The sequence below is a fragment of the Aquarana catesbeiana genome, linkage group LG09 (genome assembly GCF_042186555.1).
Source record: "Aquarana catesbeiana isolate 2022-GZ linkage group LG09, ASM4218655v1, whole genome shotgun sequence".
Classification (NCBI taxonomy): domain Eukaryota; kingdom Metazoa; phylum Chordata; class Amphibia; order Anura; family Ranidae; genus Aquarana; species Aquarana catesbeiana.
The window spans coordinates 67,745,000-67,772,716 of record NC_133332.1 but is presented as its reverse complement, the minus strand read 5'-3'; the positions used below and the strand labels follow the sequence as shown (position 1 = coordinate 67,772,716).

General features: G+C 40.3%; 1 protein-coding gene across 3 annotated transcripts in view; it reads right to left on the bottom strand.

The window, feature by feature from the left end:
- Window positions 1–23,904, bottom strand: part of MEIS3 (Meis homeobox 3) — a 68,107-nt gene extending 44,203 nt beyond the window's left edge. For 2 of the 3 annotated variants that reach the window (XM_073598701.1, XM_073598702.1), the window contains exons 1-6: window positions 23,388–23,903; window positions 18,313–18,515; window positions 16,192–16,339; window positions 11,286–11,336; window positions 8,028–8,078; window positions 1,176–1,325 (exon numbers count right to left, since the gene is read on the bottom strand). In XM_073598701.1, the coding sequence (XP_073454802.1) occupies window positions 1,176–1,325; window positions 8,028–8,078; window positions 11,286–11,336; window positions 16,192–16,339; window positions 18,313–18,515; window positions 23,388–23,399 (615 nt within the window). In that variant the 5' untranslated portion in view covers window positions 23,400–23,903. Of the gene's footprint in view, window positions 1–1,175; window positions 1,326–8,027; window positions 8,079–11,285; window positions 11,337–16,191; window positions 16,340–18,312; window positions 18,516–23,387 lie in introns of all 3 variants that reach the window. The other variant, XM_073598699.1, reaches the window with a different exon arrangement.
- Window positions 23,905–27,717: the final 3,813 nt, after the last annotated feature.

Sequence of the window (27,717 nt, the reverse complement as noted above, 5' to 3'; positions counted from 1 at the left end):
TGCACAGTTTGGCTATTTTAGATCACTTCTGCTAAGAGGAATCCATTTTAAAATTCTAAAACTTTAGTGATGATAGTTTGTCTATTAAAGTTCACCTTTAAAAAAATAAAATAAATAAATGCACTTTTTTTGCAGTTTAAAAAAAATGTGCATTTTTTTCCCTTAAGAGTCTGTAAAGCATTGCACCAGCGATCAGCAGATTGCGGGTGCAATGCCAGGCTCCCGCAGACTGCCAGCAAAGCTGTTTGCCTGTACCTCTGATATGGGCAGCAGAGACTGAGTTGCAGGAAGATCAATGAACTACCAGAATTCTGTGAATGCAAGACTTGGCCTCATGGGCGGAGCTCCGCACAGCCGTGCTGTTTTTGAATTGTGACAGCGGGTGCAGAGAGATGATCCCCTGCCCGCTGTCACAATGGGGGATCAGGTCGGGGTGGTGGCAGATGATTCAGTAAAATGTTACATGTTACACACTTAACATGAATATAACTTGTAACATGACACTAAAGGTAAACTTATTCTTGAGACCCCTTTCACACTGACAGCGTGGGGGCGTCAGAGGTAAAGCGCCGCTAGTTTTAGCGGCGCTTTACCATTGTTATAGTGGCGCTATTCAGCCACTAGCGAGGGGGTGCTTTTACAAAAAATAAAGTGTTAAAACCGCCCGCAAAGTGTCGCTGCCATGGCGCTTTGGCGGCGCTGCCCATTGATTTCAATGGGCAGGGGCGCTTTAAGAGCAGTGTATACACAGCTCCCAAAGCGCCTCAAAGAAGCTGCTTGCAGGATTTTTTTTTAAGTCCTGCCAGCACAGCACCCCAGTGTGAAAGCATTTGGGCTTTCACACTGGGACTGCAGATGAGGCATCTTTCAGGCGCTATTTTTAGCTCTAAAGCGCCTGAAAAACGCCTCCAGTGTGAAAAGGGTCTTAAAGTGGACTTTTCCCTCTCCAAAAAGCCCCTGATCTTTTGTTCTCAAATCTTCTCATCTGTAAAAGAAGAGATTTATTTTGATTTTTTTCCAGGGAGACTTTATCTGTAAATGGCGAGATCTTTGGAGTTTTGCAAAATCTTGGGGGAAGCCGTTTACATTAGGGAACAAAATGGCGGAAATCGCAGACGTAGGTTTGCATGTTGTGACCTTAGAGGGTAGTAAAGCACCTTGATACACGTCCCTACCTGATCCGATAGACTCGTACAGGATCCTGTGAAATCTTCCAAGTCTGATTTGGAGGAGCCATCACGGTCGTCTATCACCAAGTCGATGGGCATCTTGCCTTTCAAACAGGTAATGTATCGATGACAGAAGTTATCACACAAATCATGAACCTGCAAGGGACATAATAGTTATGTGTTGCTCCAGAAAAAATACCTTTCTATCTACTGTAGATATATATTATTATTATTATTATTATACAGGATTTAAATAGCACTAACAGTTTGCACAGCGCTTTACAACATGAGGGCAGAAAGTCCAGTACAATACAATACAGAAGGAATCAGAGGGTCCTGCTTGTTAAAGCTTACAATCTAGGAGGGATATACAGGAACTACTGTATTCTTGGAATGCTACTAAATGAGTAAGCCCGGCCATACACGATTCGAACCTGCTGAACCGGCCGGTATTCGAACTGTTAATGGGCAGGCTGAACGTACCAAGTTGATCGATCGATCAGCTTGGGTACAACCAGCCTGCCAGATTTTCTTGCGATTATCGCTAGTAGCTGCTAATGCAGCTAGCGATAATCACTGTCTTCTCCCGGCGGAGATGGCTTCCCCTGCTGGGAGAAGACAATGGCCTGGCAGGAGTGATTCCTGCATCAGCACTATCTGCGTTACTGGGGGAATCAAACAAATTTCTTTCCTGCAACCCGTGGTTGCAGGAAAGAACTTTGCCCCATTTATGGCTGGCTTTACTTGCTTTTCCTTAACTGATTAACATGCTTAAAATAGGTTTATAGGGCTGTCAAGTTGATCCATGTCTCGGTTTCTTTGGCGTCTCCATGAGACACCAGTGGTGAGATGTCCTCACCAGAATTCCCAGATCCTCCAAACCGCCATGGCCAGTACAAAGCCAACAATGGTGTTCTGCCTCCCAATGTAGAATGAACAAATAGGGAATTTTCAGCCTTTTGGGAAAGCAAGGAAATCCACAAACTAATGCAAGTGTATTTCTGAGAGATATAAGAAGCCAGCGGGTGTTTCAACCAACTGATGGCCAGCCAAAACTGAAATACGGTGAATCTGAGAACCTTATGCCGCATCCACACGAGCGAACTTTCCATCAGAGTAGACTCTGACGGTCTTTTCGACAGAGTTCCGATGGAGTTCCACTGAAATGGACTTGCCAACACACGATCACACCAAAGTGTGATTGTTTAGAATGCAATGTCGTACGACGGGACTAGATAAAGGACGTTCAATAGCCAGTAGCCAATAGCTGCCCTTGCGTCGTTTTCGGTCCATCGGACTAGCATACAGATGAACGGTTTTCTCGATAGCAATTGAGTCCGTCTAGGTCGGTTAGAATTTTCGAAAGAAAAGGTCCGATGAAGCCCACACACGATCAGAATGTCCGACGGAATGATTCCGTCGGACCTTTTCTGCCGGAAAGTCCGGTTGTGTGTACGCGGCATAAGGGTTCATGCATACTGAGCGTTTGACTTTCTCCTCTGAATGCCTTTTATTACTGGCATGAAAAAAAAAAGCAGCTTAAAAAACCTGCCCAAAGCCACGTATTCGACACACATTCAAGCATTTGAGTGTTCATAGATTCTATTGGCCAGTATTGGCCAATATTAATTTATTCTGGCCATTGGATTGAATGAACGCTCAAGAGCTAAAAGCGTCTAGCGTTTAGGTGATTTTAGATGCGTTTAGACATGTGAAGGTTTTTTTTCCTCTCCTGAACTCGCTAGTGATGTTTTTTTTCCAGTCTGTACACGCTCCTCTTCTAATACAACTGGACACTGCATGGACATGTGCATGGAAACGAACATACAGGTGCCTTTACAGGCAGAAACAAAATGCCAAATGCCTGTAAAAGCCTTTTTACAGCCAAGTATGCATAAGCCTTTAAAGCCAAACCAAGCCTTTAAAGCCCAACCATGTCTTGCCATTCACAGGCTAAATAGGCATGCTGGGTCTTGTGGTTCTTAAAAACCCGGAGAGATATACAGTTTGACCATACATTCTGTAGACTGAAAAAGCCACCCAATTATCGCCCCCCTGGCGGTCGGTAACCTAGGCATAAGGTGAACACAGAGAGGGCAATCTTTATTCAGTTATAACACACAGCTCTTACCTCCCACCTCTACAACCCCCAGGCCCCTTCTTTAATCCTCCCCGATTCCCAGCAGGCCAGTGAAGGGAATCAAAGGGTTAATTACCACATTAACAAGAGGATTATCTGGTTACAAACCAGCAGCGCCTCTTGTATCCTTTAATGAGCTCATTAGCTTATCAAACCAGAGGGGCAGTTCTGAAGTGGTGCCTTTCATCTCTGCCCCCTCCCCTGCCTCTCAAAGTGGTATGTGCCAGCAGTGCTCTTCTACAGCCTGATGGGATTCTCCATATGGGAGGAGGCAGGGGGAGCCCCTTTTTTTCTCCTGACTGTACAATTAACCTTTTCTTGCCTGCGGGCATGCAGAGCACGCCTTGGTATGCCTCCTCATCTTTACATGCACAGCTCATTACTGCACCTCGCATCCATCCGTGTAAAATAGACAGAAAACTACATGCGCTGCGTAGCAGTTGACCTAAATATCCAACGGACCTTAATGTGTTTATGTACAGCCCTCACAATATACACTGAAACAGCAAGATCTAGCAGGTGCTACAATGTTCTAACCAAGAGAGCTTACAATCTAGAGGGCAAGATCAGCTCAGCTTATCGTCTTCCTATTTAATTAACTAAAGGGTCACTACACCCAAAAAAAAGGATTATAAATCTTGTGTTATAGGATATACAAATAACATTCACAACTATGTATATGTATCCATGTTAATACAAAATCTGAAATAGTGAGACATTTATGTGACAGACTTTTTTACTATTAAGCCTTACAGACTTTTTTACTATTAAGCCTTACAGACTAAGCCTTACAGACTTTTTTTCTATGTTGGCTGCAATATTAGGTAAAAGGATGAATATGCAGGAGATTTACCAAAAAACGGTGCACACCAAATCTGGTGCAGCTGTGCATAGTAGCCAATTAGCTTTCAGGTTTTAGGCTCCATTCACACCAATGTGTTTTTTCATGCTTTTTGCAGAAATGCGGGACATTGGGGGTTATTTACGGAAGGCAAATCCACTTTGCACTACAAGTGCAAACTACAAGTGCAAAGTGCACTGAAAGTGCACTTGGAAGTGCAGTTGCTGTAAATGTGAGGGGTAGATCTGAAATGAGGGGAAGCTCTGCTGATTTTATTATCCCATCATGTGCAAGCTAAAATGCTTTTTTTTTTTTTTTCCTTGAATGTCCCCCTCAGATCTACAGTGACTGCACTTCCAAGTGCACTTTCAATGCAATTTCAAGTGCACTTTGCACTTGTAGTCCAATGATTACCTCCAGGCCCATAACTGTAGGTCCTTAATTAAGCAAGCCATACATTATACAAATTTCTTTCCTTCCAGCATGGGTGGAAGGAAAGAAAATTGCTTGATTTTCCCATCAGCACAGTCAGTGTTGATGGGGGAATCAACCCCCCACCCCCCCACCCCCCACAGCTCTATTGTGTTCTGCTGCCAGGAAACCTTCTTTGCTGGCAGAACACAATGATCAAATGCTAATGGCTGTAGCCGCCGGCAGTGATCACATGCAAAAAATCAGACAGTCTGGTTGTACTGAAGTCGATCAATGAATTGACTTCAGTACAACCAGCTTGCCCATTGATGGATCGCATCTTCACCTGTTCCTGCTGAACCGGCCGAGATTTGATCCATCTATGGCAGGGATATGCAATTAGTGGACCTCCAGCTGTTGCAGAACTACAAGTCCTATGAGGCATAGCAAGACTGACAGCCACAAGCATGACACCCAGAGGCATGATGGGACTTGTAGTTTTGCAACAGCTGGAGGTCCGCTAATTGCATATCCCTGATCTATGGCTTTACCTCTGTACATGCCTGCTGATGGGATATAAACAATGCAGAAACATGTGCCTTGCACCCACAATGCACTGATCACAGTTGCATTACTCTGCAGGCTTCCATGAAAAAAAAATAAATGTACGTTTTTACTTTTATTATAGTGGGTGCATTATTTCTATTTTTGTAAAGGCTGGACTATGCCTTTAAAGCATTAGGTCATTACTGTAAACTACCTGCCTGGAGTTTGCATGTTCTCACTGTATGTATTTCCTCCGGGTACTCCGGTTTCCTCCCACACTCTAAAGACATGCTGGTAGGTTAATTGGATCCTGTCTAAATTGTCCCCTAGTATATGTATGAATGTGAGTTAGGGACCTTAGATTGTAAGCTTCTTGAGGGTAGGGACTGATGTGAATGTACAATGTATATGTAAAGTGCTGCGTAAATTGACGGCGCTATATAAGTACCTGAAATAAATAATAATAAAGGCAGCTCAGTATAGACACGTTTCACATGGTCACTGATGTGTGTCCAAAGCTGCTGTACATGTCAGTGAAGAGCCATGGCTACAGACCAGGTTCATTTCCGAGAATCCTCTATGTTGTTGGGTAGATTATTGTGCAGCAAATGTAGGAATTACAAGTAATACACCTTACTACGCTTACCTACTATGTATAGTGTATTGATGCAGTGGTTTCACTAGCCCCAACAGCGTGTTAAAGAAGGCGGAGCTTAGAACTGTAAAATTCACTTAATACACATCTGTGTGGGTCACAAGATCTTTTATCAATCTGCCCCTTCTCCGTCTGTTAAAGTGAACCTGTCTGGAGAGAAATAGGGGAACTATCACTGCTGATATGTTTGTGACGGTGCATGCTCCAGGGCCGTCATCTCTATCCTTCACTACTCAGGGAATGACCTGGAACAAGCATGCTCATATAACTTGCCCTGACTCACCCTGTACAAAAAAAGGATCAATAAGAGATCCATGGAGCCTGTCCCTTCACACCTGACAGGTTCCAAGTTGTCACAGCCTAAATCAGACTGCATAGGATTTGAAAATCACCTGTCTCAAAGCAAAACATCAGTTAGGCTGGATTCACACCTATGCATTTTTTGTGCTTTTTGCTTTTTTTTGCAGATTTGGACTACAGATCGTGTTCCATAGGAAACCATGTTAAATGGACTCTAGTGCAAATCTGCAAAATTCAAAAAGCACTAAAACTGCATAGGTGTGAATCGAGCCTTAGGACAGGAAGCATTTGTTCTGACTCCCGGGTCCAATTCCTCTTTGGAGACTTTAAAACTTTACCAATAAGTTACCTTCAAGTAGTATGCAGCTCAGTAGTCAGAGTAGGAGCTTTCACCTGAGACTTTACACACAGGTGTGTTGTTTTGCAATGCAAGCTGGCTATATTGGGCTTCAATTTAGGCCCAATTTCCACTAAATTGGCTGAAATTTAAGCCCTGGGTGGTTCTGTCAGCGCCAAAAGTCAACAACAAACAATTTAAAATGGTCAGCTGAACCGTGATTGCATCCTATTAGATACAGCCACTGTTCGGGTATTGATGCAGCCACAGGTGCTGTGGCTGTCAGATAACAAAAGCTGGCAAGGGAGACTTCTCTATGCATGCAGTTTAGCTAAAATGGCGGAATCAATTGAGGTGGACAGGGACACATGTATGGCCAAACTTATAGCAGGAATACACAATAAGAATATCGGCCGAAAATTTCCGTTCTGCTAACGATCGGCCGATTTTCTACTCGTTGATGCCCAACAAGTAATACCGAATATCAATATTGTGAACGAAAAAGTTTGATTGAAAAAATGGAAAAAATTGTGTCCTATCATTTGACAAGGAACGATATTCTATTTGTTGGTGTGACGGTCGTCAGTAAAAAAAAAATCTCTCGAACATTAGCACGCATGAGCGGAAAGCTACAAGGTCACACGCACTACATCACTTCCACGTGTGCGTGAAACCTCAACACTACATATTAAATCAATTGCTCTTTTAAAAAATGTTTTCGATGGGTTAATGTTGGCAACGATTTCAACCAAAGAACGCTGTTTCGTTGGTCGACTGTCGAGCGATCGGCCAATTTTCTAACCATGTATTCCGCCCATTAGGCCGGCCAGAGACGTTCAAATCTTGGCTGGCTTCTGACGAGATTCGAACCGCGTATGAGCAGACTGAATGTACCAAGTTGATCGATCCGTCAGCTTGGGTACAACTAGCCTGCCGGATTTACTTGTGACTATCGCTAGAGGCTACTATAGCCGCTAGCAATAATCAGTATGAACTCCCGGCGGGGGAGGCTTGCCCACCCCCCCTGCGAAGGCCTTCACAGAGAGAAGACAATGTCTCGGCAGGAGGGTTTGCCCTGTTAGCACTGTCTGTGTTGATGGGGGAATTGTGCAAATTTCTTTCCTGCAACCCGTGGTTGCAGGAAAGAAATTTGCACCTTCTATGGCCTACCTTAGTCTCCTTCTGGAATTGCAGGTCCCACCTCAGGCTAGTAAGGCATGCTGTGACTTGTAGTTCCTCAAAAGCTACATGCTCACCAGTGTGTAACAGCCTGGCCACTGCTAAACTCCCTGGCTGCTGGTTCTTACAGCAGCTATCCTGAGTCAAGCATATGACATGTCTTCCTCTCCTCAGCTGAAAACTCAGAGGGAGCTACTGTGTCTTGAGGGCTGTAGTGTTCTGTGTCTATGTGGAAATAATTGTTCAGCTTGTCCTAGTTACAGTACTAGAGGGTACAAACCTTAGCTCAGCACCTCTTCACACTGCCCCCCCCCCCCCCCCCTCCCCAGATCAGCATGCACATCACTGAATTCACCAAATCACTTTCTGCTCACTTGAGACCGAACAGCTGAACTGTAACAACTCGGAGCCCCCCCAAAAAAGGCTGAGATTTCTTTTTTTTATCTTACCTTTTCCAGCTCTAACAAGTGAAATCGTAAAACCTGGATCGCCTGTATCATCTGCAAATAAAAAGAGAGAGAAGCAGAGCTGTCAATCGTATCTTACACTTAAGTAATTTAAGAAAGTAATGCTGCAGAACAATATAGTATATCACTTCTAATTAAAGCCCAATATACACAGTGGGGGTTATTTACTAAAGGCAAATCCACTTTGCACTACAAGTGCAAACTACAAGTGCAAAGTGCACTTGAAATTGCACTGGAAGTGCACTTGGAAGTAAAGTCACTGTAGATCCGAGGGGGACATGCAAGGAGAATAAAAAACAGCATTTTAGTTTGCACATGATTGGATGATAAAATCAGCAGAGCTTCCCCTAATTTCAGATCTACCCCTCAGATTTTCAGCAACTGCACTTCCAAGTGCAATGTCAGTGCAATTTCAAGTGCAGTTTGCACTTGTATTTTGCACTTGTAGTGCAAAGTGGATTTGCCTTTAGTAAATAATCCCCTAAGTGTATTGTAGTTAAAGTAGAACTAGAGGCAAAGCTTTTTTTTTTTTCATCTTGGATAGAATAAGGGAGGGTTATAACTCGTCAGATTTTTTTTTTTTTTGCTATCTGTGTCCCATTGCTGAGATTTTCCTTCACTTCCTGTCCCATAGCCAGACAGGAAGTGAAAGGAAATCCCTGCAAATTAAGGAAATTTCCTTGGGGACCCCCAGGTCACCAGAACTAGTGTCACCGTTGGAAGATTTTCCCTCTATTACTTTTCTGGGGACAACCCAAAATTTGGGATTTTCTTTTAATTTCATTTTAAATGATAATGGTAGACAGGGACACAGACAGCAATAAAACTGATAGATGTTCTAACCCATCTCCACTCTATCGAAAACTAAAAAAAAATGTTTTGGCTTTAGCTATACTTTAAGTGCGTTTTTTTTTTTTCATAAAGATTTTTATTAGAAATATTAAAATACATTACAGACGTATCAATACAAAAGAGTAGGGCTCCAACTGGAGTACCAACAAAGGTTACACATCATCAACATATTGAACAAGGTACTCCATGCATACTGTATGATCAACACTCTCAACATGACAAGGCATAAAGAGCATGTTAAGACATTCTTTAATTGTGATTAAGTGCGTTTTTAATGTACTTTGGAAATATATTCACTTTGAGCAAGCCCAACTAATGTGTACACACTTCTGTAGAATCCATGGGGCTTATTGGATGCACAGTAACTGTCTTGTAGCCCCAATCCATCCAAACCATGGCTTGCTAAGTGTTCTAAGAGCTTACAATCACAATAATTAATGAATAAACCAATGCATGAGTGAAACTCAGAAAACCAGATTATCATAAGGAGAACAATTAAGAGAGGAATTCTCATTGGCAGTATTAGTACTTTAGGGGTTGAGACATTGGTTTTGGGGTTGGGGTGAGACATTGAGTGAGGCAAATAGGCTGTTCACGCTGCAAGGGAATTTTCTCTTAGCTTAGTGAATGCGTTGATAATTCCCTTTTCAAAGAATATCCAATTACATACAAGGAATAAAAGGTTTTTTTTTTCTTGCACATGATTGGATGATGGTCAGTAGAGCTTTACCGCCTTCACTAAGCTAAGGGAAAATTCCCCTGCAAAGTGAACAGCCTGTTCGCCTCTAGTAAATCAACCTCATTGTGATCATACCTCCCAACATTTTGAGATGGGAATGAGGGACACCTACCAGCAAACGTATGTAGGCATAGGACACGCCCCCTGCCACACCCCCTTGAAGGAGAATTAACCAAAAAAAGTTAATTAAATCCACTAGGGCTTTTTTTTTACCACTACTATTCCTTTATACTGGCTTTTAAAATTTACAAGTTCCCAAATTACAAATGCAGCAATTTAGAAATTGGATGAAAGGTTTAGCACCTGGGAAACACTTTTTGAAAGGTAAAAAGTGCATTTTACATACAACTATATAGATCAGACCAAAATGAGGGACAAATGAGGAGGAAAGAGGGACAGAGGGACATTGCTCCAAATCAGGGACAGTCCCTTAAAATCAGGGACAGTTGGAAGCTATGTTGTGATTACCACTGGCTTATCGAAAACAACTGCAGACCTCATGGTCAAGGTCTGTGATGCCCAGCAGCTAGGGCAAATATATTGAAAAGGCAAAGGGCACTGTCTGCAGGTCTACCAGAACAGGGGGGGGGGGTCGCTATGAGGACCTGCTAGTAATGTAGACGTAAATTGGGATGCTCATATCTCAAGCTTATATCCTAAATCCTTGGTGCTCTAAAGAGCTATTTCTCTCTTTGTTTAAAATGAAACTTTAATTTCATTAAGAAGAAAAACTTTCCAGGTTGCGAATTTAACTCCCAGATTAAGAAAAAAATACCGGGGCTGCCTAAATACAATACAATGGAGATTTCTGGTTGGCAGAATCAATTGATTTTTGACCCCTGTATAGCTAGCCTTAGTATAAAAAAAAAAAAAAAAAAGTGCCCAGCATGCTTTCAAATGTACAGCACTTTTTTTTTCCAATTTCTCACTGAACCGGAAGTTCCTAGTACAGCAGCTTGCTGGGGATGTCTGAAATTTGAACTCAAGCTCTGCACAGGCTCCTGGGGAACGTGGTGAGACAAATGTAAAAGCAGGGGAACTAGAATCTTTAGAAATTTCTATCTATCTACTTCTACCATGGTTGCAAAAAAAGGGAAATGTGATTTTCCCCACATTTTTAGAAAAACATGGCCCATGGAAGGTTGATATGGAATATATATATATTTTTTTAATTTAAATGGCTTATGTAACAATTACATTATATAATTCAAACAAAACTGAAGAGCTACTGGTTGCTTTTAAAGATCTACCTGGTCGCTGATCAAACAAAACATATATAACTATACAATATTGTGTATCTGTAATTCACCCATAACTTCCCACCAACTATATCCAAACTTTTTTCACCAAACACCTGAGACGTTTCCCTTAAAAAAAAAAAAAAAAAAAAAATGCACTCACAAGAAGTAATATTTGAAATGGAAAGATTACATGATGTACAGTTATACAAGGGTGGCCATTCATGTAAGGGTCCTACTTGTGTCTTTACAGTCACCTGGCCTGTAACAGCCAATCAAATCCTTGCAGGGTAGATTGGAAAATAAACGGAGCAATCTGAAAGGTGTTAATGGGCAGCACAGTTGAAAAATGCATACGCCATACAATCTGACAATGAGAAATTCCAGGTTCTTCTCTCACACAAGTCTTACCAGGTTGTCCAGCTCTGGATTGGAAGAGAAGAGAGGTTTTTCCGTTCTGACCTGGAGACATAAAACAGAAACACAGTGCGTTACCATCAAAGAGAGAAGCTCTCCGTCCCGCTGACACCACGTGCATCCCCCTCCAGTTCTCCTCCAGATAAACTTTGCATTTTATTCTCCAATAATCTATTAAATGGTTGATCTTCTTGCCTTGCGCATCCCCTAGAGGAGGCTCCTCTGTGGCCTCACGTCAGCAGCTCTCCTTTAATATCCTAAACCCTCTCGCTTTCCCCATCCATAAAACATCAACGAGGAGATATTGGGATTTTTCCTATCGCCCAACTTCAGAAAGAGACATTTGTTGTAAGGAGAAAGAGTGATCGTGTGTTTTAAGTGTTTCTCCATTGATTTTTCTTTCCCCCATAGCATTTATTTTACGCTCAACAAAAATTTTTTTTTTAATGAACCCAGATTTAAACTTTAAAGAGAAACACCAAATTTGTATGTCAGAAAACCTGCTGTTTTCAGCTCAAACCCCAGAGCCAGAATCATTTGAATTCCTTATATAATTCTCTGGACACAGTTGGGGTTGATTTACTAAAACTGGAACGTGCAAAATCTGGTACAGCTCTGCATGGAAACCAATCAGTTTCCAGGTTTATTTGTCAAAGCTTAAAGTGTTACTAAACCCAGGACCCGGAATTCACTATATCTGGTCTCCCACAGTACACAGAATATGGAAATGCAATTATTTTAGTAAATATAAACTGCTAAATACCTTCTCTCATCAGCAGTATATGGCAGTCTTGTGACTTCTATCAGTGTCCGGCTGAGCACTGGTTAAAGCTCGTAGGAGGAGTGTTCATTCTCCTCTGACTGTCCTATGAGGCTGAATGGTCCCTGACTTTCTGTCTGGATAGCGCTGATTGGCCTTGTGCTGATCACATGCACCCTCCCAAAGGAAAAAAAAAAACTCTTTAGCAATACACACAATCTGAGCACGTGCAGAGTGACTCCAAAGGCTTTGTACTATCAGGAGATAGATTGTGGACAGTAAAAGAGGGGAAGGATCAGAGAAGACAGGATCAAGCAGGCTTTTTACACAATGCAGAGGATTAACCCCTTAGGTTCCACAGTGAGTGTAAGAAGCATACTTTACTGCATATACACACTGATTTTACGGTTGTGGGTTTAGTAACACTTTAATTGAACAAGTTAGAAGTTGATTGGCTACTATGCACAACTGCACCAGATTTAGCAATTTACAGTTTTAGTAAATCAACCTCAGTTGTCTCTATTGTTGGCCTTATGTGGGCTGTCTTAAACTTTCTCAACCAGGGTTCTTCCAGAGGTTGTTAGGGGGTTCCTTGAGCATTGGGCAATCTCTGTCTCTCAGGTGAGTAACCACTGACACCAATGATTTTTAAAGATATCTGTAAGGGGGGATTCTTCCCAATGACTACAAGTGTGAGCAGCATTCTTCCCAAATGACTACAAGTGTAAGCTGCATTCTTCCCAATGACCATCACACTAATATACCGTGAGCTGTAGATATAGTAATTATTAACAGGGGTTCCCTGAGCTTGGAATGTTATTTCAAGGGTTTTTCCATGTTAAAAAGGCTGACAAAGGCTGAGCTAGACTTTCTTGAGTAAAGTCAAAAACACTCATTATTGACCCCTAGGCCAACCCTAAATGACCCTAAATGACCGATTCACTGTATTGGGCTGCTAAATCATTGGCCAGATGGGGTTCATTCGAGTGATTCCATTGGCTGCTTTGCTTTAAACATATAGGTTGTTTTGTGTATAGATCACACATGGCAACCAGTGCATTTTAAAAATAAAACTCACAAAAGAAAAAGATATGATTTTAGATAACAATGTGCAGTGAAAATATCAAAATCTAGAAAAACAGAGACCTGGGGTGTCAAGATCCTGATCACTATGCCAAGGTTTTAAAAGGGGTAAGGTGCTTGCATCTCTTTAACAGCCTCCCAGGATGTACTGACACTATACTTCATTATTAGTCATTAAACTCACACTTTTAATTACATTGCCGGTGCACATATGCAGTGCAGCCAACCAACTACACTGAATAGTTTAACAGTGTTCATTTAGCAATGCTTGCTGCTTTAGAGATTTGCTTCTGAAAGAGAGGGTGATCAGATATCTCCTTCAAACGCGCCCTCCCCATAACAACATTAGATTGTAAGCTCTCAAGAGCAGGGTGCTCCTAATCATCTTGCATTGTAACTGTATTGTCATAAAACACTGTTCTAATTGCTGGTGCTTTATAAATCCTGTATAAGGCTCCATGCACACCGGCTTAAAAATCGCTGCTTCTATAGGAGTTTTGCGTTTTGCCTGTAGAAACCGCTCAATGTTATCCAATGCGCACATTAGGACGATTACAGGCATATTTTGAGCTCAACGTTTAGAGGCAGGACAAAAAAAAAAACCTTCTGGTTTGCGTTTCTGGTTTCTTTCTGGCAGAAAAAAAACACTAAACGCTCCTAAACTCGCCTAAACTATTTACAAAAGACACTGTATATGAGCATTTTTTTTTCTGCCAAAGGAACAGGCGTTTGCTTTTAAGCCCAGTGTGCATGGAGCCTAATGCTTGCGCACTGTAATGCTGTATGAACATCAGACTTTCCTGGCATCAAAAAACACGAGGATGGGCTGTATAGTACTTGCGCGTATGTTTGCGCACCCGTAAAAAATTCTATTCGCTTAATTTTATTCAAGGGAGTGTGGCATATGCCCATATAGTGTGCGTATTCATGTAAAAATACTGACTAACAATGCAGATTCCTGTATTTTTTTAGCCAAAGCAATGCCGCTCTAGGTGAGTGACCGACTCTCACATGTTGTGAACTGAAACCAAGGGTGCTGCACGGCTCGTCCGTGAGATTCAGTAACATGCACTAATCCAGAATATTGCTGCACTCCTTGGTATCTTTACTGAGACAGGAACATTGGGGGTTATGCACGAAAGGCAAATCCACTTTGCACTACAATTTCAAAGTGCATTTGAAAGTGCACTTGGAAGTGCAGTCACTGTAGATCTGAGGGGGACATGCAAGGAAAATAAAAAGCAGCATTTTAGCTTGCACATGATTGGATAATAAAATCAGCAGAGCTTCCCCTCATTTCAGATCTACCCCTCAGATTTACAGCGACTGCACTTCCAAGTGCAATTTCCAAGTGCACTTTGCACTTGTAGTGCAAAGTGGATTTGCCTTTAGTAAATAACCCCCAATGTCCTTGCCCATAATGTTACTGTCATACCTGTGATGTCATTTTAATGCTTCTGTATTTTTTTAAACTGATCTATACACAGCACATCTTTGTGCGCCTCTGTGTACAGGCACATTGAACATCAATATAAAAAACGCCTGTATGCCTTAAATCAATGCATTTTTAAACAGTAGTGTGCAAGAGGTCTTGTGAGTAGAACCCTGAGTATACGCTCCTTGACTGTAGTAGAATAAAAGTTGGGGGGGGGGGGGGTTAGTGAAGTAAACTTACACAACGTAATGTTTTTTTTTTTTTTTTTCCTTTTAGTGAGCTGCAGACGTTCTTCTAACGTAAGGTTACAGTTTAGAGAATTTTGAAGAAGGAGGGCTCACTGCTGGGTGGAAATGAACTGTGTGTAATGGCTGTTTCATTGTCCAGAACGCACTGAAGCAGCATATTTTTCTGAGACAGGCCCCAGGTCCTACTGCAGGCCCAAAGCACTACTATGGAATACTATTTATTTTAAACAGCGGATGCGGAAATAAAAAGCCAACACAGGTAGATAGCTTTGACTTGGCATATTTTAACAGATTAAAATAGCATAGATATAGAAATGGATGCATGTGTAAATATGCCGGTGAGATAGGGAATGATAGATTGCAAGCTCCTTGAGAGCAGGGGCTCTGATGTGAATGTGTAATATACGTAGGTAAATTGTCAGCACTATACATAGATATATATATATCTATATATAGATATATCTATATATAACTATAGATTTATCTATAATAAATAACTCTATAAATTAGAGCAGGCATAGGTGATGATTTACTAAAATCAGAGCATGCAAAATCTGGTGCAGCTCTGCATAGAAACCAATCAGCTTCCAGGTTTTATTGTCAAAGATGACGTTAGAAGCTGATTGGCTACTATGCACAAGTGCACCAGATTCTGAATGCTCCCGTTTTAGTAAATCTCCCCCCATAGACTCCATGCAACTGCAAAGCTAAGTCCTGTTTTTTCATCAGCAGTATATCTGCTCCAGTTTTATTAAATCTCCCCCATAGTCTTTATGCAACTGCAAAGCTAAGTCCTGTTTTTTCATCAGCAGTATATCTGCTCCAGTTTTAGTAAATCTCCCCCATAGTCTTTATGCAACCGCAAAGTCCTGTCTTTTCAGCAGCATTACAGAGAAGACAAATCAGTAGCACCAAAAACCATGCCTCTGAACCAAACTGACAGGCCATGCTGAGGCTTGTAGTCCCAGAAGAATCAGACTGGTTATGATAAAAGTTGGCTACTTGTGCTGTTATAGTTTAACCAAAACCACATTGAGAATGCAAATAAAAAAAAAAAAAAAAAAAGATGCTGTGGTTTTGGTGTTTAGGTAGGCCAAGCAAAAGTTCAAGAGCCCAACCCGCAGTCCTCATTGGCTGCTGAAAATGTATGGGGTCGAAGACCCTCCCACCATCCAGAGATGTCAATTACAAGTCAGGCCAACTGTTCTTTATCTAACGTCAACATTCTAGACTTCTAAGTGACCTTTCCTCTTTTGTGTTAATTGAATCCATCTTTTCCTGATCACATTCTGGATAAAAACACACCACATCCAACAAACCATCAGCTGGGTTTTTTTTTTTGTTTGTTTGTTATTTAGCCCTGCCCACACTCACCTGCTTAGCAAATACGGCAATATCTTCGTTGAAGGAGTCTGATGAGCACACGTCCCCCCCTGGGAAGGAGCCGGAATTATCCCGCGGTGAACACGTCGCCAGTTCGCACTTCTCAAACACCAGCGCCAGTAGGGGAAAGAGGGGGTGTCTGTAGGGGGGAGACAGTGTTACAGTTACACACTGAGAAATAAAATCTCTCACTTTCAATAATAAAAAAAAAAAAAAAAAAAAAATTTACACACATCCCCAAGCTTTAAAGACCTCGGTCATCCAGCTGTGGTTCCGAGAGCTTGCAGTCTACGGAAATTTATAACACGCCTCCGAGCGCTGAGTAGGCCGTATGCGAAGCCATTCATCAGCCAGACTTATCGGCAAACGCAACGCAAACATTACTTCCTCTACACAACCGCAGCCACATCAGAAGTGGGCTTTCTATTTATATAAAACGTATATATGCCATCTGTGGACATATAGAGATACACACATTTGTATACTGAGATCCATTTTATTCAGCAACACTGTGGACAGGTATCACGGACAGATGAAGATGTTTGCATACATTATATACTAGCAGATTATAAAGGCGTATGTATTTTTAGATGTACACACACGTGTCTGTATATTTATAGACAGGCTGTGGGTGGTATTGTATTACACTTGGACTCTTAACACTGGTTTAACGAGACAAATCTCAGCCTCTGTTTAATGCACGCACTCCAAAAAAAAGGGCCTTCTTTTTTTTCAATCATTTAATCAGAATATTATAATAAGACGGGAAATTATTTTTTCAAGTCTGTGGGGCACAATACAGTTGCAATTTCTAATTCTTGGACTAGGCGTATTATAAAAATAAGCCACAATTTAAAAAAAAAAAAAAACACAAATTGGTACAGCTGATACAATAATATGACATTATATATCATATATCTGTCACAGAGGATTTAACAATATCTTGAGATCTTGCTTTATATTAGTGTTATAGACTATAAGAATTGGAACACCTGCAAACAAGCAAACTGGCTTATTTTAGGGCTAATAACACATTCCAGCCAATGAGAAGGCATCTTTTATTAATCTGAGTATAAGAAACTAAAAAAAAAAAAAAGCACACTTTTATTTATTGTCATAGCTATCTGTCTGCACTGTTGTATATAACCTAAATGACTAGTTATATACCAAAAAAACATATAGCTTTTTTTTCCAAATAAGCCTATAACAGAAGACACAGTATATAGTCCCACATCTTGAACTATGCTGCTGTTTAGCAAACACAAATATTGGCCTCAACCCAGAAAAATAACTGTCAGCTCTTTCTCCAGATTAAATCCCTTTTTAAATTGGGAACACGAGTGAATGTTACATAGGATACACATTCTAGCTCTATGCTCTTTCCAGCAACGTGAAGAAATCTATTTACCTACAGGCTGTAAATATTCCATAAATACAATACAGGATTATAAACCTGGAAATATTGCAATACATTTTGCCAATAATCCGCTTGTTGACCTGGTACATAGACATACCACAAGTGTACAATCCAACCAAGAAGCTTGATGCTAAACTCAATACAAGCCTCCTAAGTCAGCGTGCTACAGTAATGTACAAGCAACATACATGGAAAGAACTGGAGCAAAATGCGCTCAAGGATGAAGGATGAGAGCTAACAAATGAACGATTGGTTGGTTTATTAATTACAGAAATACAGAATATAAAATAATTTTAAAAAACCCAAAAAACTGTTGCTTAGTCTCACTGTTTACGCTGACATGGGATGTATTTGGCTGCAATACAGAAAGGTAAAGCAAGCACAAATTCCAACAAAAATCTGGGCTTAGTAAGGCCAAAAGTGACCTTTAAATGGCTTGCTCCCAATACAGACATGTGTTTATATACAACGATCCGAGCCCTTAAATATTTTTATAAACAGGTTTCTATGGTGTAGATCTGTGTGTCTGTGTATCGGCACAGCTGCCATAGTTGTTCAGCCATAAACTGTGTATATAAAGTGCAGCCCAGGCCCTCTCAGATCTGTACACAGCGCAGTGCATTGTAAACCGCTAAAAGGTCAACACTAGTATAAAACAGGGAGCAAACCCATGGAGGAAAGCAGAATTCTCTTACCCATAAATCTCATCCTTCTCCCTCTTCAGGCCGTCATTGCTGCCCATACCAGGGGGCATTGGGACCCGGTGAGCCGCCCCCACAGGCCCATAGGGTGAGTTCTGGCTGAGACCATGGTGCTGCATGGCTCTTCCTGTGTGTGCATCCCCAAAGCCGGCCAAAGGGATGCCATCTAACCCTGGGTAATGCACCATGTCGTCGTACTGCAACCACAGAACCAAGAAAAAAAAAAAAAAAAAAAAAAAAAGTTAGATGTGAGCACACCACATTTCAAATGAACATCTGTAACTTTCCATGAAGGCAATAATGCACCCAGAAATGCCCATTAGCACTCATCAATGCAGGAACTGTATTGTTACTCCATCTGCTCTTAAAGAAAACTTGTACTGCTAAAATGTCTTCAGCCCCTCAAAACACAACGTACATTATTGCTATATGGCGTGTGCTGTTACGCCATATAAATAATACATGCTAAGCCTTGAACCCATAACTATTTATTCTAGGCTATTATACCATGAGCAAATTAGTGTGCAATCTGCACTTTAACACATGCATCATCTATATTCTATGTAATACACATAAATGTTACCTCTACAATAATACCTAGGGCAAAACATAAATATATAATGGCCTGCTCATAAATCTATACTCTTTTACAGATTTTTATTGGGATATGTGTGTGTATATATATATATATATATATATATATATATATATATATATATATATATATATATATATATATATATATATATATATATATATATATATATATATATATATATATATATATATACACACACACACATTCCTACAGTATATCACAGATTTATAAACAGCATTTTACATGCAGATGGAGGAGTATACATTACAGCAGACACATAAATGCATACATGAAAACACACGCACACCTATACGGCATAATAACACCATATATACAAAAAATAAACAGATAAAAAAAAATCTAGCCACAATGCCCTAGACATAGCTTGGAGAAAAAAAAGTATTTTTCAGCTACTGACACCAATGTAAGTTTTAGAACTCCTATTACCCCTTTGAACCTTTACAGGATACACCTAAAATCAGAACAAAATTTTAAAAAGAGCAATATTTAGGGGAAGTTTGCCTTTTAGTTTTATTTTTTTCTAAAATGGTTACATTAAAATGTTTCCCTAAATAGCCTTCAAATTAGAAGCATTTTTGCATTTCTCTTCTTATTAACTGTAGCAACCCAAGTTTCTGTTATTATGAAGATAGATTGCAAACTTATTTTTATTTATTAAACCATACACTTTTTTTTTTTTTTAACATCCATACACCCTTTGCAAAATCATCTACTCATCTACAAACTGCACCAGTAAAATCACTGCCTTTCTAGAACACTGCATTAAACACTACGTCCATTTAACTAAACTTTTATTTAAATTTTTAAATTTTTAGATCAATCTTCCAAATTGTTATTTTACACGATCCCCTGACCCCTTGTAAAATGTTTTTTCACCCTAAAGCTCCATATTTCTGTAATTTTTAAGCGTTACATTCGCTCTCCCCACGCTTCACTCCCAACTTCCAGACAGGAATCAGTCAACTGTAAAGAAAAGTTTTTTAAAATGCAAATCTCTCGCGAGTTTCCCATTCTGCCAAACTTCTCAGCGTTTACATTTTCCTCTAACCGGCCCTGGAGATTTCAAGAAGTTTCAAGAACTGTGTGAATTTCTGCCCTGGAGTTTTGTGATATAAACACCAACTTACACTCAAACAGGGCTTGAAAAAAGCCATGCAGTACCCTGTGCTGTGTGCTTTACAACACATCTCTAGCTACTACACACTCATGTTAGGGACATGATTTATATATTTTATATATAATATTTTTTTTTAAATCACATGATACTTAAATGCAAATTTACACTCAACCAGAGCTTAAAGGAAACCATGCATGACCCTATGCTGTATGCTTTAAAATAGATAGCTACATAATACAATATATATTATATATATATATATATATATATATATATATATATATATATATACACACACATTATATACATGATTATACATAAATATATATTTATATACACACATACATGTATAGCTATAGAAACATATTTTTTTCTTTTTTTTGTGTATACAGTACACACACAATATATATATTATACATACACACACACACAGCACACATATATAGATATATTTGTATATACAATACACACACACACATATATATATCTTTTACAATCACAGCTCCCTGGCTTGTACCCTTTGCATTTCCAGGACATAACAATGGTACTATTCATCTACTATCCCTGTCCCCCATGTCCCCATGTTGGCCATGGTAAATCTTGCTCCCTGCTCCCCAGCTGCCTGTATATTTGGATCAGACAGAAAACTGTCACCAGAAAGCAGTTGATGGAGATTTTCCCCTCTGCAGCTCCACTGGGGGAAGTTTAGTAAACAGCAGCAGACATCTCAGTGTAAATTCACACATTTAATGAGCCTGACATTCCAGTGTTAATTTGCACAGAACTAATTAGGATCTGGGTGAGATTTGCATAGAGGGTGATGGCGGTAGGTAGGAGAGTGCTGCTGGTGATGGGTGTACGGAGCCGGCACAGGACAGCTCGGGGAGGGAAACTTTCTGATCGAGGCTCCGCTCTCTGCAGAGGAAAGTTTCCCGAAGACTGGCCCGGAGGGGATCGTGCGATCTGCGGGAGATCTCAATAGAACCCCACACTGCACATCGGATGGGATCCATCACTGGGGATCTATCGGGCACCATGGGGTGTTCGGGAAAGTTTGGGAAAACACTGGCTGTGATTTGGCTTTGTATTAAGTGAGATCTGAATGGAGAAATTAAATATTGTTTGTTTTTTGTTTTGCAATATATTTCCAGTTTATAAACAATCCAAAATCCCATCAACAAGGATTATCATCTGAGCAAAGTGAATAAATGATCTGTGGATCCTTACCTATTCTATAAAATGTAGGGGAGTTCTATATTCTATACAATGTATAGAGAGAACTATAATCTATGTATGGAGAGTTCTATATACAATGTATAGAGGGGTTATATATTATACAATGTAGGGGAGTTGTATATTCTATACAATGTATGGAAAGGTTATATATGCTATACAATGTATAGAGAGAACTATATTCTATGAATGGAAAGTTCTATATAATATATGGAGAGTTCTATATACAATGTATGGAAGGGTTATATATTATACAATGTAGGGGAGTTCTATATTCTATACAATGTATGGAAAGGTTATATATTCTATACAATATATGAAGAGTTCTATATTCTATACAATGTATGTAGAGTTATATATTGTGTACAATGTATGGAGATTTCTATATTCCATACAGTGTATGGAAAGTTCTATATTTTATACAATGTTTGGAAGGATTCTATATTCTACACAATGTATAAAGAGTTGCATATTCTATACAATCTATGGAGAGTTGTATATACTATACAATGTAACTATGGAGAGTTGTATATTTTATACAATGTATGGAGTTTTATATTCTATACAATATATGGAAAGTTGTATATTCCATACAGTGTGTGCAAGGGTTATATATTATATTATTATATAATGTATGGAGAGATTTATATTCTATACAATGTATGGAGAGTACTATATTCTATACAATGTATGGAAGGACAATGTATGGAGAGTACTATATTCTATACAATGTATGGAGAGATTTCTATTCTATACAATGTATGGAGAGTTCTATATTCTATACAATGTGTGGAGAGTCCTATACAGTGTATGGATGGATTATATAGTATACAAAGTATGGGAAGTTACTTATGTGTAAAGAAGCTCCATAGGTACAATGTAGGAAAGAGTTACATATTCTATACAATGTATAGAAGAGTTGCATTAGTAATATGTGGAAGAGCTACATATTATAAATTGTATGAAGAGTTATATAATATACAGTGTATGGGAGAGTTATATATTATACACAGTATGGGAGAGTTATATGCAATCTATAAAGAGTTATATATTTTACAATGATTGGGAGTGATGCATATTATATACAGTGTATGGAGAGGTATATTATACAACGTATTGAAAAGTTATATATTACATACAGTGCTTGATGAGTTAAATATGCTATACAATGTATAGAAAAGTTGCATATAATATATATTGCATTAAGATTTACATAATATGTAGAGGATGAAGTTATATATTGTATACAATGTATGAAGAGTTATATATTCTATGTAATGTATGAGATACACACATTATCTGAAGAATTTATATGCAATTAAGTTCCATATTATATACAATGTAGGGAGAGTTATGTATAATATAGATTATATAGAAGACTATAAATACTGTAATAAGAGTTCCATATTATATACATTGTACAGAAGAGTCCCAAATTATATACAATGTATAGGGTTATACAAATACAATGTATGGAGCGTTATATATACTATATACTATGTAGAAGAGTTCCATCTCCTATAAATTGTATAGAAGAGTTCCATCTCCTATAGATTGTATATAGAAGAGTTCCATCTCCTATAGATTGTATATAGAAGAGTTCCATCCCCTATAGATTGTATATAGAAGAGTTCCATCCCCTATATATTGTATAGAAGAGTTCCATCTCCCATAGATTGTATAGAAGAGTTCCATCTCCTATACATTTTATAGAAGAGTTCCATCTCCTACAGATTGTATATAGAAGAATTCCATCTCCTATAGATTGTATAGACGAGTTCTAGCTCCTATAGATTGTATATATATATGAGTTCCATCTCCTATAGATTGTATAGAAGAGTTCCATCTCCCATATATTGTTTATACAAGAGTTCCATCTCCTATAGATTGTATATAGAGGAGTTCCATTTGCTCGCTGAGCCCCGACTCCAGCGCAGCCCCCCGATGTCCCCGCCCGCAGTAAATCAGATGCCGGGTCCGGTGTAGTCACGGCTCCCCCCTCCTCCTCTCCGGTGCCCGGCGCCTCTCCCCGGCCTAAAAGCCCCTGAAAAGTGTAGTGCAGCAGCTGCCCGTCCGCCCCGGTGACAATGGAGGACCTACCCTTTGTGCCATTCCGAGTGCAATCCGCCTGTGATTGTCCTTTTGGCTGCAGACAATGGAAGAAGGTGAGGGGTGCTAGCAGCGGCAGCTCCTGGCTAGAGGGGTCCACAGGGCTGGGGGATAAGGTGGGAGCATGGAGAGACACAGACCCCCCTTCCTCCTCTCTCAGAGCCGCTCTCTTCTCTGCTTGTCCATCAAGGTTGGGGGGGGATCTGTCAAAATCCAGATGACTGATGATCAGAGGGAGCAGTGGGTGGGGTGTGCAAGGCAGACCCCCAAAACAGCAGCCTTGGAGCCTAGGCACCCCCTGTGGGTGATTGATCAGTGCAGGAGGGTCTCCTCTGTCTGTGTCACACAGTCATGGTGCAAACCCTCTCCTGGCTTCCTGGAGGAAGATGCTCAGTTCTTGCTGTGTGTGTAGCAAGGAGAGTGCATGGGGGGATGCTCCTCTCTCTCCCTCTCCTCTCTCTCTCTTCTCTCCCTCCCTCTCCAAGCCCTGAGCAATGAGCAAACCCGGAAATAGAAGGCCCTTTAACTCCTGCACTGCCTGGCTTGGCCATTCACAGGGCTGTGTGCTCTGCCCCCTCCCCATGCTGTGCCACAATCCAGCAAAGTGTCCTCACATGTCATTAACCCCCTGCACACCTAGGGCCACCTCTGACCATTCCTTTTCTCATCAGGTTAGAGATCTTTTAGGTCTCATACATTTTTTGAAAGGGCATGTAAACTCTAACAATACATTTCTAGGATTCGATCCCTGTTAAATATTCAGTTTAAATATTTTTTTTATATCTGTCCAACAAATGCAAAAAAAAAAAAAAAGCATTTTTTTTTTTAGAAAGCTAAAAATCTTGTGGTCAGCTGACAGTTATCTCAGTTGGCTACAAAACACCTCCTCTTTGCCATGGAGGGGGGCTTATATAGACCTAACAGACTCCCTTGCTAGGGTGACAACATTACTCCTCTAAGCTACAGTAGAGTTGTCACCCTACAGCAGGAAGCGTCCTCAGGAGAAGATAGGAAAAATGTAAAAAAAAAAAAATTGATAGCGCTATATAAGTAACTGTAATAAATAAAATTAAATAAAATTAAGCCACATCTAAGCCTGGACATACATGGCTATTTATGTATTTATTTTTTTGTGTAGCCATAAAAAACAACCCTAAAAATGTTTATTAAAAAAAAACGATAACTCTCTGCAGTTCCTGGAAAAATTGTCCCATCTAGAGATCCTTTTTTTTTCTTTTTCTTTTTTTTTAAGAGAAATTCTTGGTATGCCTAGACCCTAAATGGATGCCCCCCATAGGGGACTTCTCCATGTGTCCTGGTAGCTATCTAAGCATGTTATAGAGAGACCCCCCTCTTACACTAGGTTGACGCTTCCATGCGCCATTTAGAAGGGACCTACACCATGGTACACTTGCTACTAGCTATACGTGGTTACCTGTTCACATAAGACTTCCTCCTTCAATCCTTACTTTGAACAAGCCTATCTCATAGCTCCCAACTGTCCCTGATTTGGAGTAATGTCCCTCATTCCTCCTCATTTGTCCCTCATTTTGGTCTGTTCTATAAAGATGTATATAAAATGCACTTTTTATCAAAAAGTGTTTTCCAGTGCTAAACCTTTCATCTGATTTCTAAATTGCTGCATTTGTAAATTCCAAAAGCCAATATAAAGGAATAGTAGTGGTAAAAAAAAAGCAGTTGTGGGTTTAATCTTATTTTCCTGTACAATTCTCCTTTAAGGGGGCGTGGCAAGAGGTGTGTCCTATGCCTGCATACTTTTGCTGATAGGTGTCCCTCATTCCCATCTCAACAAGTAGGGAGGTATGCTATCTGTGACAGAATATGCCTGTATACTATATGTATATCTATTTCATTGTATTGGACAAACATTTTGTGACGTTACCGTTTTATTGTAATTGTTGCATACTGCTAAATAAAAAAAAAATAAAAAAATAAAAAAAAAAAAAGGAGAAATTCTTTAAAAAAGAAAATGCAAACCAGTTAAGGCGAACAGAGTATGATGGTATTTGTGACATTGGAGTCTGATGTTCGCAGGAGTTGGGGCGGCGGGTCCATTCCCCCACACTGGATCAAATTTTGCCAGTCGTCTTCTAGCCCCATAAATTATTAGATAAAGGGCCAATACTTGGTAATTATGTCTCATTCATTTTTTTTTTTACAATAAAGTTTATTAAGAAGCTCAAGGTACTTAGGTACATGTCAGCCACTGGAAGAGGCTGATACAGACAAGTAAACGTTTCATTTTATTTATAAATTGTGCATTAAAAAAAAAAAAAAAAAGGAAAAAACAAATAAACAAAACTATACTACAGTAGTTCTGTGCAAAACTACATCTAAAAATGTGTCTTTAATTAAAGGAGAAGTTTGGGATGTGTAAAAAAAATAAATAAACATACATACGCACCTCCATGATGCTGCAGTTGTCTCCCGCTATCTTGTGACATGACCGCTGAATGCTCAGGTCGTGATTGGCTCTAAGCAAAGAGCGGTGACTCTGTTCTGCCTCTCCAGCCCTCACTGGAGTGCCAGGCCCGGGGAGGGGGCGGGAGCAGTTGGCCCAGGCTCTCAGTAGCAGCTGGTCAGGTATCTGGGTGGATCCCGACAATATGGTCATGATCCTTCCAGAGCCTGGACCTACTCTGTGACATCAGCCGACAGCAGACTTTAGCCCACTGTCGACTGATTCTGGGTCACAGGAGGGCACTTACCAAAAAAGCTTAGACCATACTTCTTTTAAAAAAAACGCAAACGAGGCAAATCGAATATGAGTGTATCTGTAAGCATCGGAAGACCTATTCACACCATTTGGGGTTGATTTACTAAAACTGGAGAGTGCAAAATCTGGTGCAGGTCCAATCAGCTTCCAGGTTTTATTTTCAAATCTTATCTCCATTCCCACTAGTGTGACTTGTCGTGCGATTTTGGACACAAAGTCGCATGGCAGATTGCAGCCCAATGATTTCACTGGCACCCGTTTTAATCAATGCGACTTTGAAAAGATTCCTGCACTACTTTTGTGCAACTTTCTTGTGACTTGAGTGCCAGAGAGTGTAAAAGCACATGAACATCGAACTGCAACATCGCACTCGAAACCAGCGCAAAGAGAAGGCAATTTTCCTTGTTTGCTATGAAGTCAGTTGATACCGCTGCGTTGTGGTGGTGTGCACTGAAAAGTACACACTATTATTTTTTAGCACAGCGCATTGCAGCGCACATCCCCATATGGCAATACTGCAGCAGTAAACAGAACTGAATATAATGACGCTTGTGACATAAAACTCCGTTCACACTTAGGTGATAAGGAATCATGGACAGAATCGGCATTATTCTGCCCGCAATTCCAAATTGCAGCAAAATGCATGCTGAGCGTCTGGGTGCCATTCATCCCGAATGGCACCCCAAACGTGTGATTTCGAAGCGATTTTCATGTGATAAAACGTGCAACAGTCGTGGCAAAATGTGTGTGGAAAAACGCACCTAACTCAGGCGTCAAAATTTGGTCTCCGAGCTTCTTTGCCACAACAAACATGCATAGGGCTGCCTATTTAAGTGAAAGGGCTGTCCTATGAGCGATACACGGAATTGGGTGAAAATTGCCCACATAAAATCGTGAGTGGGAACTCGAGTTCCCGCCATGCGATATGTGAACGTGGCCTTAAGGTCTAACAAAAAAAAAAAAAAAAGAGTAAACAATGCAATGCACCAAAATTGGTACATCTACCCTGTACCTCCCAACGCACACCAGTAATTGTGCATTCAGTGAAGCTGCTGGTTTAAAAAAAGTCCTAAACAACAGACTTAGACTTGGGTGCGATGTTCACAGGAGTTGGGGCAAGATATGATTCCCAGGTTTGATCAGATTTTGCTGGGCATCCTCTGGCCTCATAAATGATCCTGTAAAGGAGAATACTTTGTTGATTATGTCCTGGTGTCCCTTTACCTGGGTTACTACACCCCTAAAGGACTGGCAGATCACTGTTATTGGCTGTCACAGTGGTCACATGAGCAGGAGCCGGTCCCACCGGCTCCCAATCATTACTAGGTACTGTCTTTGACCACTCTGTCATTGTGCTGGGAGCGGGAAATGAGCAATCTCTCAGCACAAAAACCATACCTCCCAACTGTCCCTGATTTCGAGGGACTGCCCCTGATTTGGAACAAAGTCCCTCTGTCCCTCTTTCCTCCTCATTTGTCCCTCATTTTTGTCTATTATATATAGTTGAATGTAAAATGCACTATTTCTCTATCAAAAAGTGTTTCCCAGTGCTAAACCTTTCATCCAATTTCTAAATTGCTGCAT